The sequence below is a fragment of the Indicator indicator genome, chromosome 1 (assembly GCF_027791375.1).
Source record: "Indicator indicator isolate 239-I01 chromosome 1, UM_Iind_1.1, whole genome shotgun sequence".
Lineage (NCBI taxonomy): Eukaryota > Metazoa > Chordata > Aves > Piciformes > Indicatoridae > Indicator > Indicator indicator.
In genome coordinates, this window is record NC_072010.1 from 118,479,703 (window position 1) to 118,497,779 (window position 18,077).

At 39.4% G+C, this 18,077-nt stretch overlaps 1 protein-coding gene across 1 annotated transcript in view; it reads left to right on the forward strand.

The window, feature by feature from the left end:
• The first annotated feature begins 273 nt into the window (after positions 1-273).
• TRAPPC10 (trafficking protein particle complex subunit 10) overlaps positions 274-18,077 on the forward strand; it is a 45,872-nt gene continuing 28,068 nt past the window's right edge. The window contains exons 1-6 of the mRNA XM_054383081.1: positions 274-364; positions 11,935-12,016; positions 12,899-13,034; positions 14,100-14,296; positions 15,974-16,169; positions 17,242-17,353. Of these exons, the coding sequence (XP_054239056.1) occupies positions 274-364; positions 11,935-12,016; positions 12,899-13,034; positions 14,100-14,296; positions 15,974-16,169; positions 17,242-17,353 (814 nt within the window). The remainder of the gene's footprint in view (positions 365-11,934; positions 12,017-12,898; positions 13,035-14,099; positions 14,297-15,973; positions 16,170-17,241; positions 17,354-18,077) is intronic.

The window sequence follows — 18,077 nt, forward strand, 5'->3', positions numbered from 1 at the left end:
ACGCTGCCGCCCCTCGCCGGCGGGCCGCACCGCTCCCCGGAAGCGGTAATGCTCAGCTGGTGATCCAGGAAGCGGATGAGCTCGCCCGCCTTCCCCTCCGGAGCGGCGCTGCGGGGACGCGGGGAAGGGGGTGGGGGGAGGTGGGGGGGGGACGCCAGCAAGCCCCGAGGCGGAGCGGTTCGTCCCAGCCCCCTGGCAAGTGGGAGCGGTGGCGGCGTTGTTTCCATGGCGCCGAGCGGGCGGGGGAACCGGGGCTGAGGACCCCGCCTGCTCATGGACTCCGCCACGGCGGCGGCCGCCGAGGAGGAGGGCAGGGAGAAGCCCCCGGTGATCTACACCATGGAGAACAAGCCCATCGTGACCTGTGAGTGCGCCTAGACGGGCGTTGCTGGCCGGTGCCGGGGGAGGGGGCGGGGCAGCAATGGCCGTCCGGAGCGGTGCAGGAGACCCTGCCCGGTGCCCCCACCCCAGGCCCGGGTGAAGGGCGGCCCAGGGTGGGGTCCAGCAGTGGTGCCGGCGGCGGGCGGGCCCGCGGTGCAGAAGCCCGGGGAGTGTGCGAGGTGCTGGCACGGCAGGGAATGCAGGAGCGGGGCGAGGCGGAGGGCGACCGGGCTGCCCGCAGCGCTGGGTGCTGGCCCTCGGAGCTGAGGGACACGGCACCTGCCAGGTGCTCTGAGGGCGGGTTTTGCTTCTTGACTGGCTTTTTGTTCCTTTGAATAGCAGTGGACAAACTTGGGTTTGTTCCTGTATGTGTCAGGGCTGCAGTACATAGCAAAAATGAGTGCCATGCTGATGGGTGCTTAGGAGAAGAAATTCAAATACGACAGTAAATCGTAACCCCCAAACTTCTTGCTAGCGAGCTTTGTGCAGTTTTGCTTTACAAGAGCAGAGAAGTCACGAGAAATAAGACATCCTCAGTGATGAGGAGAGATTCCCACTGATGGATTCACACTGACATTATAATTTAACTACTGTGCTTTGGTTCCATCTCAGGCAGTTTATTTAACAAACCGGATCGTGTGGTTTCAGTGATGAATTAGTTCTTTTAGGTGTCATTGGCAGGCAGCTGGGACATGTGCATGCTGGTCTTGATGCAAAACATGAGCTCCTGTGCTCTTACAGGTATAGCGGGTTGCACACAAAACTCTCTTAAAACAAGCGTGTGAGCTACATCTATAATGCTCTCAATGAAAAAGTAAAGTGAGTCGGGTCAGCGTGGACAGTTCTGCTTTTTTACGTTTTAAAGGAAATATAACCAGTGGCTGTTGTTAGTCAAAAATACAGATGACACAAACTACTTATTTGCACTTGCATCAGTAAAACACTGGGAATGCTTTGTGTGCATGTGAAAGAGAAACTATTTCACAGGTGTGTTGTTGTCTTATTACAAAATAGGCATTGATGATTAAGATCTTAGACTGAATAATACTACTATCTTAGACTGATACTGATGTTTAGAAAAAATAACCCGCTGAAACTTCGTAACTATAGAACTGTGGAACTCTGTGTGTGTATATATTTTCTTCAGCCTATTTGGTAAATGCACTTTTTCTTTCTTAAGTTTTTACCTTTTTTTGGGTGCAGTTCACAGGATCACAGGATGTTAGTGCTTGGAAGGAACCTCCGGAGATCGTCGAGTCCAATCACCCTGCCAGAGCAGGACCATAGAATCTAACACAGGTCACACAGGAATGCATCCAGATGGGTCTTGAAAGTCTCCAGAGAAGGAGACTCCACAACCTCTCTGGACAGCCTGTTCCAGTGCTCTGTGACCCTTACAGTAAAGAAGTTCTTCCTCATGTTGAGGTGGAACCTCCTGTGCTGTAGTTTATGTCCATTACCCCTTGTCTTATCACAGGGTGCAATCAAGAAGAGCCTGTCCCCTCCCTCTTGACACCCAGCCCTCAGATATTTGTAAACATTTATTAAATCCCCTCTCAGTCTTCTCCAGACTAAAAAGCCCCAGGGCTCTCAGCCTCTCCTCATAGGGCAGTGCTCCAGTCCCTTATCATCCTTGTACCCCTCTGTTGGACTCTGTGGAGTAGATCCCTGTCCCTCTTGAACTGGGGAGCCCAGAACTGGATGCAGTATTCCAGGTGAGGTCTCACCAGGGCAGAGTAGAGGGGGAGGAGAACCTCCCTTGATCTGCTGGACACATTCCTCTTAATGCACCCCAGTTCATAAACTTAAGTAAGTGGTACCTGTGCTCACCTACTTCAAGACTTAAGAAATCCATTTCACTTCAGGTTTAAAAATCAGAAAAATGTACATATCACAAACACCTGAAGGATATACTTGCCTTCTTTGTTGGTGTTACGCCACAAGATGTGGTGGATTGCTTTCTGAGTTTGCTGGCTTTGTCCTGCATTCAGAATTGGAGAGTCTGTGTGTGTGTGTGTCGGGAGGGGTGTGATTGCTGTATGTCAGTCCTTACTGTTCCTCTATGATTTTATTATGTAACATATCTTTCAGTCTGTTGAAGGGCATGCAGTTTTACCTCAAACTTGCTTTTTTATCGGTAAATGCAGAAAAGGCCTCTGGCCATTTTGCGTGAGGAAATTTTCAACATTCTACACATTGAATTTCATCAGATATCAGTTCAAGTCCAGTTATCTGATACTAGAAATAATATTAATTTCATAATAATGAGTGAGTGTACTTTGTGGCTACGGAATGTTTCGGACTTACCACCATACAGTATGATAGCAGTGTACTTACAAATGAGATATGATGTGAAGGTTATGCATCATTTGTATGCCTTGCTCCTGGACTAAGGGAGTCATTTCTGGGGCTATGAACATGCAATACAGTACTATCTTCACTGTGTCTTGGTCAAGACTACCCAGTTCAGAAAATACTGTTGACTGAGCAAAATGCTCAGAGAAGACCTCTCTAGTGATTGTATTTTAACATGCAAACATCTGCTTTTGATGGAGAATACACTTTGCTTTAGCTGGTTTAGTTTCCTGTATTTCTTTGTTCAGAGGAGTACTTAGAGACCACAGTATTTCAAACAAATGAATTCATCAAAAATGACTGACATGAAGGAAACATCTTCTGAGCATTACAGTTACTGGTGATTTATGAGGAGGTGAAGCTTGGTTTTCCGGGTTAAGAACTGTTGGCTTGGTATTGGCTTGTTGGAAATACATTGAAAGGCACAATATTAGAAGCTGTTCAACAGTTTACCTTTTGTTTTGGAGTACTGATTTCAGTCAGTTTAAGTTGTCTGGGATGACTGCCCTGCCTAGCAGGTGCAAATGAGGGGAAAGCAGACCTGCAAGTGGATGGCTAGTTTTGATTATACAAAGGAAGGGTGAAGGTTAAAGTGAGATTGTCTCAGAACATAAGTGTTTCCTCTAGCTACGAAGTTTAGATTAATCTCTGTCAGTTAAACATTTGTATCCTGAAATGCTTCTGATAACAGTTAGGCTTTATTCTTAATAACAGAGAACCAAGGATAAAATTTTGATTGAAATGAAATTTATTTTCAACACTGTGCGTTCCAGAATATTTTTATCTACTCAAAATAAATTTGACAGTGCACTGAAAGAAAAGGCTTCTATGGTAAAGATTGACATGCTTTCAAATCTATAAGTTAGGCTGCATTGTAACAGCAGTCATCTGCTGTATTGGGCCAATCCTGAGCTCAACATTCTATGTATGTACAGGCCTCAGCCTGCAAAGGAAAAACAGCAGCTTCCACATGGCTTCTACGTTTGATGCCAATTGCAAATGCAGTTCTTGTCACTATTTTTCATGTCAGTACTGTGACTCAATTTTGTCCTCAGAATTTGTGTGTAGATGTATTCTCCTTGTGTTTGTGGTGTATTTATTATTGGCAAAACCCTCCTAATTTTAATAGAATCATAGAATCAACCAGGTTGGAAGAGACCTCCAAGATCATCCAGTCCAACCGATCACCCAACCCTGTCCAATCAACTAGACCATGGCACTAAGTGCCTCGTCCAGTCTCCTCTTGAACATCTCCAGTGATGGTGACTCCACCACCTCCCTGTGCAGCCCATTCCAAAGGGCAACCACCCTCTCTGTGAAGAACTTCCTCCTAACATCCAGCCTGTACCTCCCCTGGCACAACTTGAGACTGTGTCCTCTTGTTCTGCTGCTGGTTGTCTGAGAGAAGAGACCAACCCCCACCTAGAGAGTCTAGATGAATAGAATTAGCCAGGCAAACTGTCTAACTAAAAACTTCTGAGGCATTTTTTCCTAGGCAGATAAACAATCATGTTCTGTAAGGAGTATATAAGTATGTAAGTAGTATATAAGTATATATGTAAGTAGTAAATAAGTAGTATAGTCACAGAAAGATGCTGTCCCTTTGTTGGTTTTTTTTTTTTCCCTTTTTTCTCAATATTGCAGTTAGGACTGAGTGCTGTGATGAGTCCTTTTCATATTAGTTTGAATCTTGTTTTTATATTGTCAGTCTTACTAGATTGTAAACCCACTGGGGAGTTTCCTTGTCCAGCTGTGGTTAGGCTTGCTCTGGCACATTACTTTGCAAACTGTCAATTCAAGTTTGTAGCAGTGTATCTGCTTTGCTACCAGACCTTGTATGTTTACAAACCATTTTAAGTTAGCTTCTAGCTTTCATACTGCTATAGAAATACTATTTTTAGCATTATTAATTGTTTAAAGAAGCAAGTTGAGCATTTCCATCAGGCATCTTGAACTTGGGTAGTTTCTTTGCAGTGTTGACTTGATGTCTGTAAAACAATGCAGATTAGTTTTTTAGGAAACCTGAACAATGTTGCTTCCTTCTCCTGAGTCCTATGTGAAACTTAAATTTGAGAAGGTCTTTGGAACTTCAGTATAATGTTCTTGCACATACATATCAGACAAGTGTTCTGATGAAAGAACTTGTCCTTATGTAGCTGGTTTGCACTTATATCTGTGTCTGTCTATATAAAGAGGAAGCTGAAGAGTGAAGACACTTGCTAAATGAAGTAAATCATAGGTTTTTCCATAGCTTTCCTACCAATCTGGTGGTTTTTTTCTTTTAATGTAATTATCTTAATGCAGTGGTGAATATTCCTTAATCAACTCACAGTATTTGTTTATATATTGTTTGTGCATGTGTATGTTCTCACTGTCAACACTTAGTGCAGTGATGTTTGGAGATAATGGAATGCATCACTTTCATCTAGTCCCTATTCAGAATGTGCTCTGTTACATCAAGAGCACAACCATCAGCAAAATTGTTGTAGGCCCAAGGGTAGAAAACATTCACAAATATCTACAAGAGCAGCATAAACAGAAGAAGTTAATAGAAGTAAAGCGGAGGTGAAAAGAAGTTTATGTCTTTTCGGAGTGAAAATAAATGGTTATGGTTAAGAATATTGTTCTGGGACTGGAAGAGCTTGGTTCAAAAGTTCTTCTGTTACTGGTAGGTAGATGTAGCAAAAAATGTGCAAATAAGAAGTGGCATGTAGCCCAAGTGATTAGAATGATTTGCTGCTACTGAGAACTTTTAAATAACTGTATCCTATAAATATGTTTTTCCTCTTCTCACAGGACTCCTGTCTGCATTGTAAGTCAGCAGTATCATGTAGTTGATCCAATAATATTCTGTTATGATTACATGCCTTCAGAAGCTACATATTCTTGTTAATCTTATCCCCTATTTCATGGTTTTCCTAGTGCAATAGTAAGTAAAGATGTACAGCTTTACTAAAGGATTTTTTTCTGCAGGCTACTAGTGAATCAGCTAAGATTTTTATATAGCAATTAAGCTGTCTTGTGTTTCAGTTTTTGGACCTCTTTTGAGTATAAATCTGGGCAGGACCTTTAAAAGAAGCAAATACAAAAACCCTACGAGCCTTCCAAAGCTTCAGGTGAATCCATTTATAGCAGGCTAGTGAACTATGAAAAAAAGATTCATAGCAGAACTTTTTGGTAGTGAAAAAATAAATGGGATCAGAAAGGTAAGCTGTGACTGATATTTGGGGATGAAAACAAAACAGAACCACACCAAAGTGCAGTCTTGGCAGTGAGCTGTTTTAAAGCTATCTGAAGCCTTTTATCTCAGTTGACTGAGTTTGTCATTGGTATCAAAGGAAAATATTTGTCTTCTTTAGTCAGCTGACCTCAGGAGTTTTTGTTTTACACTCTCTGTAGTTAGTGGGTTGGGGATAATTTCCTCTAGAGTCAAAAGAAAAAAAAAAAAAAGAGATGTTCAGATTCTGCAGTGGCAAAGCCTTATAAGCATCTGACAAGTTTGGAAAGTTGTAGAAAAAAAGATTCCTGGGAATTTTGGTGGGGTATTTGGTGGGCATCAAACTTAAAAATGTCAGTATATTATGATTCTTCTGTACCAGACAGCTGCCACAAAGACTGTACGTTTCTCCTGGGTGTCCTGTTAAGGTGGTCATTCTGGTTCTCTTACCTTGCTTGTAAAGATCTGCAGCAAAACACATGTCCTAGACAGGGATGCAAGAAAGCGAGGATGGCTGCATTGATTTGATCTTCCAAAATATCAGGGAGAAAGACAAGGAGGAAGTAATGAAGAAAATGAATATATGGGACCTGTAAAAAAAAGCAGCAACATTTTTACAATTAATAGTTTGAGCGTTCATAATGGTCTTCTGGGGCTGTATTTACTGGGATACTCAGTCGCCTTTGCATTATGCTGTAATGTAAGCAAGGAGAGTTTTGGCATTAGCTGCCTGTTTCAGTTCTTGGCTAATGTAAGTTTCAGAATTTGTCCCCTGGTTTATGTGTATAAGCTGCTGTGTAGGGATACAGCCTGCCCTTGAGCAAAAGGTATAGAAAGGCTTGGTTCATGGAATGAATATTTACAGCCAGGTTTACAATCATTTGAGTAAGCATTGATCCTCTTCTGCCTGACCTGGCTATTGTAATATTTGGGCTGCCAGTTTTCTGGAAATCAAGTCTTTGGAAGTCACATAAATGTTTTCCACTTACACTGTCTGATTCGGTGTTTGATTTAGCCTTATCCTAAAACCCTTTTAAGGCTCTAATGCTTTATTTGCCTTTGATTTCTGAAGAGATACCTGTTAGTCTTAATTTATTTTTAAAGTGTTTAGGTAAGTGGCAAAGGGCATACCTTCTGAACTTTGTAATGTGGAAAAAAAAAACCCACAAAAATGTGCTTTCTTCTTTCTTCCCTTTCTCCAGAAGTAGTTCTCTTTAATATATAACATTTGAACATTACTGCATGCTGTTGTCTTGTTAGTTAAAATAAGTGTTACTACTTCATATAGAGACCCACTCTTTACTTGGAGTGTCATCATTTAAAAAATGACTTTTTTTTTTTCTGTATTTTGTCAACACACACACATCTAGATGGGGAGTAGATTAATACAGACATACATGGTATAAAAGCTAAGACAGGTGCTGCAGAGGTTATAGATTAGCATTTTTTCCCTATTCTAAAAAAATTAAGTATTACAATAGAACAATTAAAAATATGTATTCAATTTATAATATAAAGACACTGTAGAATATATTTTAAAATAGATATGAAATTTAAATACTGTAAACCTATTACCTGTAATTAAATATTATTTATAAAATAATTGTATTAGACAAAGTATAATAAAACACAAGATATGCAGTTTTTACTGTGTTTTAAGTGGTAAAGGATGGCTCTAATGTTACTCCATAGTTAAAATTGCTATCAGAAATTTAGGTCTTATTTGATTATGTCAATTCTAAAAGGAGAAAAACTTTCTCTAGAAGACTGCTTGGTTTCATTTATGATAGGATTCCAGAATTACTTTTCCTTCCCATATATGCATATCCTTCCTTCTCCTTTTCAGCTGGATCCTTTCATCCTTATATGTTGGTTAGGAGCAGCTTTCATCCATTCCTGAGAATCCTTCGAGTCATCACTGTTGAGACTCTTCCTCTGAAATGAATTTGAAGTGATGCAGTTGTGCTTAGGTATCTGGCCACATGAGTCTGGATTTGGGGTTTTGTTTGTTGTTGCTCTTTGTTGTTGTTCTGTTTGGTTGGTTGTTTTTTAAACCACACAACTCCAGATAACCAACAACAAAACCCAATCCCAAAACAACCACCACCACCAGCCCTCTCAAAAAACCCAACCCAAACCAAAAAAACCTTACAACAAAATGTTTAAAGCAATTCTCAGACTTTTGTGCAGAATTTTGGGGTTTGGTGAGTTTGAAGTCCAGGGTTATTGGTAGTTTTGGAATGATTCTTTCAAAACTCATAGAATTCAGTCAGAAACAAGCAAAACTTGCAATATACTGGAAGGCAGATAATGGATGTAGCAACTACTAATGCTTCTGAGACATATATAAAGAACAGAATGAGACTTGAGACTTCTGGAACAAGTTGCCCAGAGAAGTGGATCCCTCCTTCCTGGAAGTGTTCAAGGCCAAGTTGGATAGGGCTTTGAGCTACCTGGTCTAGTGGAATGTGTCACTGCCCATGACAGTGAGGTTGGAACTAGATGATCTTTAAGGTCCCTTCCAACCCAAACCATCCTATTATTCTATGATTCTACCATGCTTAAGGTCTCTGAGTCATAGGAATGTTGCACATCTCCACTCTAAACCTAGAGTGATATCTCAGGATCTTTCCTGTGATTTGTGAAGGTTGTGCTCTTACTTGTCTACTTGTTACAGGGTGCATCTCTCCCTCCCAGAGTCCAGTAGCAAGCAGTTAATAACTTAGTGTCCATCTTGCAACTCTTATGGATGTTACTATTAACTAGTCATGATGTTTGTCCAGTGTCAGTGCTGTGCTAGTGTTGCCTGCTGATAAAGTAATTTTCAGTCTTCTTGGCTTGAAGAGCTCAAACACACCAATTACAATAGATGCAGGATCTAGTTGAGCAGAACCCAACATGCCTTTTGCATGCTTGTGATACGTGATAGCAGTGTTTGGTCTGTGTTCAAAAGATAGCTGATGTGTTTTGTATTGAAGGTCTAGCTCCCTTTTCTTGTAATGCTAGACAATAGTTTTACCTCGATCATAAAACACATTCTAATGTGTATTTTACATGCCCCCAAAACCAGTGCAGGAGGAAAAATCGACGGGTTTAGAAACGAATGTGTCTTTCTTAAGCTGATAATGTGATGTGGTTGTCTCGAATAGCAAGGTGCTTAGACATTATCATTGAGTAGTTCTTCTGTTCCCCTGTAATACAGAGGAGTCCTTTTTACTCAGTGTGTTGAATTCTGAAACTCCTTTTTGGTATATGTCGGATTTTCAGGTGCAGTGCAGAAAGAGCTCTTTGTTATGCTCCAGAGGTAAAATGCATGGTTTGTTCTTTCAGTCAGGCTTCCAGCTCCATGGGCTATCATTTTGATGTGGTCATCATGCTGTTGCTAAGTTGTGTTTCTCTTTCTATAGGCAGTAATGAGTTGCAAATCAATAGGCTGTTCTCTGTGGCTTAGCTCATAGAGCTGTTGTAACTGTGTATAACACAGCATTAGCAATATGGCTAGCACTTGTGTCACTATTCATTTTAGATATTTGCTTATAGGCTTAAATTAGATTTGGTACAGTACAGTTAATCCAAATAGAACAGGATGAAGGTGATTGCTGATGACACTAAATTGGGTGGGAGTGTTGATCTGCTGGAGGGTAGCAAGCCTCTGCAAAGGGATCTGGACAGGCTGGTTTGGTGGGCTGAGGTCAGTTGTGTGAGATTTAACAAGGCCAAGGGCTGGGTCCTGCACTTGGGCCACAACAACCCCCTGCAATGCTACAGGCTTGGGACACAGTGGCTGGAAAGATGCCCAATAAAAATGAGCCTAGGGATGCTGGCTGACAGCCATATGAACGTGAGCCAGCAATGTGCTCAGGTGGCCAAGAAGTCCAGCATCATCCTGCCTTGTGTCAGGAGCAGTGTGGGACAGTAGGACCAGGGAAGTGATCGTGCCCCTGTGCTCGGCACTGCTAAGGCTACACCTCAAATAGTGTTTTGGGCCCCTCACTACAAGAAGGACATTGAGTTGCTGAAGCATGTCCAGAGAAGTGCAACAAAGCTGGTGAAGGGCCTGGGGAACAAGTCTTCTGAAGAGTGGCTGAGGGATCTGGGATTATTTAGAGAGGAGGAGGCTGAGGGAAGACTCATTGCTCTGTACAAGTACTTGAAAGGAGATCGTAGTGAGGTGAGGGTCAATCTTTTCTCCCTAGTACCAAGTGATAGAACAAGAAAGGGCCACAGGTTACACCAGGCAGGTGACTCTAAAGGGGAAACAGGTGGAAAATTACCAGGAAATAGCAGAATCATCTATATATAAATTCTAAATTGGAAAATGTAGCTCTTGAGCTCCAGAGATCTTGGGGAAGAGTGGGGTGGAGAGAGAAGGGACAACAGTTGAGTGTCCATAGGAGGAAGTAAAGGATGTTTTAGAATTGCAGTCTCTCTTAGAGGAAGATACAGCCAAAGATGAAGTAGTAAGGAGGAAGTACAGGGAAGGGAGCAATAGCTGTGATAACTCAGGGTAACGTGCATATGAAGGATTTAATAAATGACACCAGTTAAACAGGTATGGGCCAGCTCATTCTCCTAGATTTGGGGAGTGCACATAACAGATTTTAGAACTATGGTGAAGTGCAGTGGCATATACATTTTTAACCATACTTAGTTCTCAGGTGAATGTGTCTGCCAGATGTCAAATGCAATGTCTTCCTTTTAAGCATCTTGAAAGACTCTTTGGGATTATGCATTGGCTAGTATGGTTGATTGATCAGTTTGGATTCTATAGTGCCAGACAAAGTATGTTGTTCCAGAGTTTACTATCTCTTTGCTCAAAGATGCTGATAACCATCAGAAGTTGGAAGAACTTACTCTGAGCCTGTCTCTTCCTTGTCATGTCCCCCCTGCTCCCAGAGGAAAAGAACTGAATTTAAGAATTTATATTCCTAGGCTATTGATAATTCATATTTTTTTCTCTTATGGTAGACTATAGTTTGTTTCATTTTCTATGTAAGTAGCTGCTCCAATGGTGTTGAATTTAATGCAGTTGTTCAAAGCCAAAGTGATTCAAGCCTAACCACAGGTTTGTGTGTCAGTGTAGGGCCAGCTCCAGGGGACCTGCACCATGTTAGCAGAGCTGATGTTTCTGAAGATAGCAAGAACACTGTGGAGGGCAGGAAGCTGCTTCATGCTAACAGCAGTCCCAGCAAAATGGAGAGAGAGAGAGGGAGGAATCAAACCTAGTAAAGCACAAAACACTTGCTAATGCTAATTTTCTCATGGTAGGCCCAGCTACAGAAGGGACATGATAGGGCCAGGCTCTTTTCAGTGGTTCAAAGTAATAAGACAAGGAACAACAATTTAAACTTGAACATGGAAGATTTCACCTCAACATGAGGAGAGACTTCTTTACAGTGGACGGAGCACTGGAACAGGCTGCCCAGAGAGGTTGTGGAGTCTCCTTCTCTGCAGACTTTCAAAACCCACCTGGATGCATTCCTGTGCAGACTACCCTAAGTGATCCTGCTTTGGCAGGGGGGTTGGACCTGATGATCTCTTGAGGTCCCTTCCAACCTCTGATATACTGTGATGCACTGTCTAAAAAAAGGCTTTTGGTTTGCAAAGGCTAAATTCTCGAGTGGTATTCTCCTAATACATATTGTATAGCAAATGACTCTGGCTATGGAGTTGCTTGTTTAGCTTTTAGAGTTGGCCTAGCTGTATGGATGCTGTTCTCTTTGGTATAAGGGTGATGTAGCTATGTGGTAAATTGTAATAGGAAGCTATAATGGTAGATGTGTTATGTGTCTTGTTGAAGTGTTATATTGAGTTGTGGGAGCATGTGATTTTTAAAGTCTAGTTCAGTGCTAGACTCCAGTTTCCACATAGCAGACAAACTTGCATATTTTTATTGAAAGAACAAACCCTTAATAGTATAGTTTATTAAACTGTTTTCTATAATTTACACATGATAATTGATTAATCCCTTTGAATTTTAGGTGCTGGAGATCAAAATTTATTTACTTCCTTATACCCTATACTTTCTCAGCAGCTTCCTAGAGAACCCATGGAATGGAGGAGGTAAGTTTCCATTTTATTGTGTAGTAGTAATTCAGTCTGTATTTTTAGGCTTGGGAAAGTGTGTATTTTTTTTCTTTTGCTCTGAGATGTGCTTGCCATAAATTGAGTTGAATATAACAATTGACTTGAGGAAAGGAAAACTTAGATTGCCAAAGTAAATATGGTTCAGGAAGAGCATTTCCACTCAGCTATGTTGAACCTCACCTAAAGAAACATGATAGTAAAGCTGTGTTTCTTTTTGGTTTCGTGCTTGTGGGTTTGTCTTGGTGTGTGCTTTGATGTCCCTTGCCAGACAGGTTCTGAAAGTGACATGCTGTTTTCTTAATGAGAATATAGGAAGAATTTATGTAGAATTAGATGTACTTCCTTGCAAAAAGTTTAGTATAGTATTCTAATTGGGGAAAAATACTTGGGGGCATTTTCTTATTTGCTATTCCTCCTTTTAGAAATCCTAGAGACACAGCATTTTGACGAAAGCTGAAATGCTTCTAGCTCTTGTTCTTGCAAAAAGGAGTATCCATCTCATTTCAAGCGATAACAAATTGTAATGAACTTTATATAAACTATAAAAAGGAGTATCCATCTCATTTCAAGTGACAACAAATTGTAATGCACTTTATATGAACTATAAAAAGGAGTATCCATCTTGTTTCAAGTGATAACAAATTGTAATGCACTTTATGTAAACTATAAAAAGGGGTATCCATCTCGTTTCAAGTGGTAACAAATTGTAATGCACTTCATATAAACTACGGTAAGCATAGTTTGAGAATTTTCAATACCAGAGTGTTTCAGTTTATTCCTCTTCCCTGAAATACACGTCCATTTTTGTATTCTGCTACATATGTCTCACCCACTGATTTCCGGTTTTAAACTTTGTAGGTCTTACGGCCGTGCTCCAAAGATGATTCATCTGGAATCTAACTTTGTTCAGTTTAAAGAGGAGCTATTACCCAAAGAGGGGAACAAGGCCCTTTTGACTTTTCCCTTTCTTCATATTTATTGGACAGAATGTTGTGTAAGTGTTAGGAAAACATGAAAAACCGGGTACTTGGATTTAAAAATGAAATGGTTTTGACTTTCTGCTTGTGCTGTCTGGTGTTTTTCATTTGATTTTCATGCTTGTTTGAACAATTGCATAAGCTTGCATGCCAGATGTTATTGGAAACAAAACTTAGTTTGAGTACTTTTTGCAGTGTTTCTTTGAAATGTTGTTTGACACTAAGAGAACAGGCTTTTGATAACCTATTTTCAGTACTTTGTCATGAAAAAAAAGCCAGGGTCTAGCAGTGTTATGGCAGTAGCACAGCACTCTTGCTTCATAATACAGAAATGTGAAATGTGGGTAGACTTCTTAAGTTGTGGTGTATTCATGACATTAGATCTTAAGATATGTATTTTCTCCTTAGTTCATCTTCCCATATGTGTCACATGTTAGTATGTGTTAGCAATCAAAACTGGGCAATATATGAGATGTCTTAATCCTGTTTATCTACAGTTCACTGCTTTTAGGTTGAATTAATTTTCCAGTTGAAAGACAAAGGTGTTACCTGATCTGTGACCAGTCCAAAAGTATCCAGAACAGCCTTAAGAGCTGTCTGATCTGTTTAACACCAACCCAGAAGCCAAAAAAGTGCCAAACGACACTTCTGAGTGTTTTTTAATTATTATTTTTATGAAAAAGCTTTTAAAAAGTTTTAAGATTTGAGCAGTGTTAGAAGGCACAAGTATCACACTTCTGTTACTATGTGAGAATAAAACAGTTCAGCTTTGTCATTTGAAACACAGTTTTGTTGCAAAGTTCAAGAATGTGTAAAATAAGGATTTAAATTGCTTTAAAATCTTAAATTCAGTAAAGATTGTCAGTGTACCAAATACTGAGATTTACTGTTAACCAAAATACTAGAAATAAATTCAGAGACTAAAATCTTACTACACCTTATTTGACTTCTTTCAGTAAATAATTTGTGTCATGAATTCTGTTTGATACGTTTTCCTATTTGTCTTTTGTTGGAACAAAATTTGCTTTTTATACTGTTCAACATGTCCATTTGATTTGATGATTTGCCACTTCTCATCCCAGGACACAGAAGTGTACAAAACTACAGTCAAGGATGACATCACCAAGTGGCAGAATGTTCTCAAAGCTCACAGCTCGGTGGACTGGCTAATTGTGGTGGTTGAGAGTGATGCCAAGAAGAAGAACAAAACAAATATCCTTCCTCGCACCTCTATCGTAGACAAAATAAGAAATGACTTCTGTAACAAACAAAGTGACAGGTAAGCTTCTTTTAGTTGCAGACATTTTAGCTTTTTGACTAGTGTGCTGATTAAAAGCCTCAACTCCCTATGTAACTGGTTCCTTGCTCATTTAAGGTTTCTCCTTAATGTTGAGCATTCAAACTGATGGTACTGTAAGACTGTGCTTTGAAGATGATCAACACAAGCTATAAGGGGAGAAGTTTATTTTCAGTTCTTCCTGGATTCATATTGGCTTTGAAACCTGTTTCAGAAAGCTTTCAAGTATCTCCTCTTGTCTAAGAGAGGTTAAAGGGAATGGTGTGATAATAATCAGTTTTTAGAGCTTCAGGTTTTTCCATTTGTGTTGCTGTTTGCAAAATTGGTATCAGAAGTACAGGTAGTGGGAGTGAAGTGAAGATGAAGCCAATAGGGTTATTTACCATTGCTCTTTCTGTATTGCACTTAATCATCTTTCCACTATGAGGTAATTAACTCAAAGCCAGTTTCTTCAGATATTTTTATTGTAAGGAAAATAATAATGAATATATGAAACTACTTCTACTTTCATGAAAGGCAACAAAATCACAAATCTTAATTTGAAGCCAACTTTTATAGGTAGTCTTCCTTATTCTGAAACATTGTGCTGAATCTTTTATATATTACTTTATTATTTTCCTTTTAACCTTGGGCATAGAAGATTTTCCCTCTAAGAATGAGGGACAAGGTAAACATTTGAAGTTGAAAAGAGTAGATGGAAGTGCTCATTGTACTTTGGTGTGAGCTGACAGTGACTGGCAGGTCAGCAAGTTATAACACATTGTACATTTGCAGCACTTCCATTTCACCTCAACTGTTTGGTATAGAATTATTTGGGAAAATAGTTTGAACAGCTCTGATTCAATTTCCTCTTGGTTGCTTGCTTTAATCATTTTGCCATAGGATAAGATGACTTTTCTAGCTGGAAATGTTTTATGAGTTTTCCCTGCCTTTAGAAATATTTTTAGTTTTTTAAACGTTACAAAATTGTGATAGAAAAAAACCTGAGGAAATAAAATATTCTGAAGAAGACTGATTTATTTGTGAATTAATGGGATCCGTTTATTTATTTATTTGTTTGTTTTCTGAGAAAAGCAGTGGATGCTTTAGCACATAGGATGTGTAAAAATAAATTGAGATACTGTAAGAATATATTATGGAGGATTATTTTAAGTGACTTAGGAAAGGCTGACTATGTGTGATCTAATGGATCTTGATTTCTATCTTGCACAGTCCTTGCCAGGAATAACTATAATTACTGTTCTGCTGATTTGTATTGCTAAGCATACTTCTTTTTTTTTTTTTTCTCTTTCTTGGATAGCTACAGTATTACTTATGTTTAAGTAATTGGAATTACGTATCCATTGTTTTCTTCACAAAAAAATACTCACTGTATGGAAAATGCTTAACTCTTCTTGTAAACTGTATCACAGACTTAAGCATAGATGGAAAAGTTTTTAAAAGGCCATTAAAAGCTAAACAAAAAACCCCCCAAACCTCAGCATACCTGCCCCAAAACAAACAGTCCACTCTCAACTTTTTTTTAATCTCTGATCATTGTTGAATGAAAAACTAAATTTTGTTCACTCAGAATCTCTCAAGTATGCACAGTATCCAAATGTGCATTTATATGTGAATTTTATGTTTACCTTCCCAACAATAATTTTTATCTCTTAACAGATGTGTGGTACTTTCTGACCCTTTGAAAGACTCTTCCCGTTCTCAGGAATCTTGGAATGCCTTCCTGACCAAACTCAGGACATTGCTTCTCATGTCTTTTACCAAAAACTTAGGCAAGTTTGAAGATGACATGAGAACTTTGAGAGAGAAAAGGACTGAACCAGGGTGGAGTTTCTGTGAATATTTTATGGTCCAGGTAAGAGTCTCTTTTTAATGAAGAAAGTACTTGAGGCCTAGTTCTAATAATGGATTTTTTTCTCTTTTTTGTGGTAGTTGGCTTTCTGGTACTTTTTCATGTTCTGTTCATTCTTTGAGGGTTGGGGCAGGAAAGTGAAGACTGGTATAAAGCACCATTTTTAGATCTGATTTCTAGAATGCTATTAAAGAAGCAAACTCTTTTCAGGCTTGTCAAAGTTTCAGGAGCCTCAACTGAAGCAAATAAATTGCATCTAGGAAGTGGTTTAGTGTTTGCTCTTGAATTTTGGGTAAATGTCTCATTAGTGTGCATGTGTGCAGACACTCAGGCTTGTAATTGATATTTACTAAGAATGTTGCTATGCTTTATTTGTTTACATTTCTAAAAATCAACTCCATATATAAAAAAGTGTATATTTGGAAGCAATCCATATAAAGATTCAATTTTTCAGTATTTGTAAATATGTCTTAGCTGCTGTAGAGAAAAGCAAGAAATGCTTGTGTGGTAGAGTGAAAGATCTTTATTCCTTTTGAATTTTCTGTACAGTGCTGTTCTCTGCACCAGTTCCACCTCATCTTCATGTCTCTTGTGACTCCATGTGCTACTTTTTGCATTTGATATGTCTAATTCTCAGATTTTTTTCTGCTTACCACTTTGTGTACAAATGAACTTATCATTGATGCTGCAATTGTTGCCTTAATAGTGTAAACAGAAGGAAAAAAGTATTACTGTGGGAGATAAGTATTCAGCAGTTTTTATTGGGTTTTGTTTGTTTGGGTTTTGGTCTTTTTTTTTTAACTTTTTAATAGAGCTATGAACAATATCTTGAGGCAAATTGGGATCTGGCAGAACAGAATTTACTGACATAGCTGTATGACTTAATCTTCTTTTGTGATCTTCCTCATGTGAGGAAGAGATGGGGCATCTGCTACAAGTTTTCCTTGATGCATCAATACTGAAAAGGGAAGAATGTTGGAAAAAGGAGCTCAATGTATGGATAGGGGCAGGAGATGTGGTACCAGACATGACAAATAGCAGTGACATGCTCCTTGTATTGCTTGTGTGTCAAAAGGAAGAACTGGCCTTTGTCTTTGAGATGCTGCAGCAATTTGAGGATGCACTAGTGCAGTATGATGAACTGGATGCCTTGTTTTCTCAGTATGTTGTCAACTTTGGGGCTGGTGGTGAGTGTCTTTAAAATGTTACATAAATGTAAAGTGTATTAATTTCTTCACTATATTTCTGCTATCTAACCCAGTGCTTTGGGTGCCACATGTACACGAGGGAAAAAGGTGGTACATTGCAGTGAAGATGCAGTAGGCAATTGGTGCTCTTGTTTTGTGCTATAATAGAAACTTAAGTGTATAATAGACTCAAGTTGCAGTCTATCAAATTTTTGTTTTTCATCTCTGAGACTTAAAAGCTTCTTTTGATGAAAACCTGCCTATTGGTTTTATTCAATGATGGCTACAGAGTCCTGAAACTCTGTAATTACCTAAGTATGGATCTGGCTCAGATGCAGTTGCTGTTTTCACAGCTTACTGCTTAGTTATTCAGTAAAGAGCTTCCTGGAGAAATGTATTCGGTTTTGCCTTGCATTAAATGAGACATTTGGTAATCACTACAAAACCGAGTAAAAATATCTGCTTAATCTGCACTACAGAAGATTTAGCTTTTCCTTCAAGAAAAAATACTGTGCAAGAAGTGTCAAATAACTTTAAACTGTTTAAAATCATGTATTGTTATATAACAGCAGCTTTATTCAGGTATGTGTTATGCATCTGGTAAAAATATAGTGCAGGAGTAATTGCAGTGAATTATGTTTGTCCTGACTGAACCTGATGCTATACCTGAAAACGAGGACACATCTATCCATGATGGCTGAGTGAGAAGCAATTTAGTGGATAA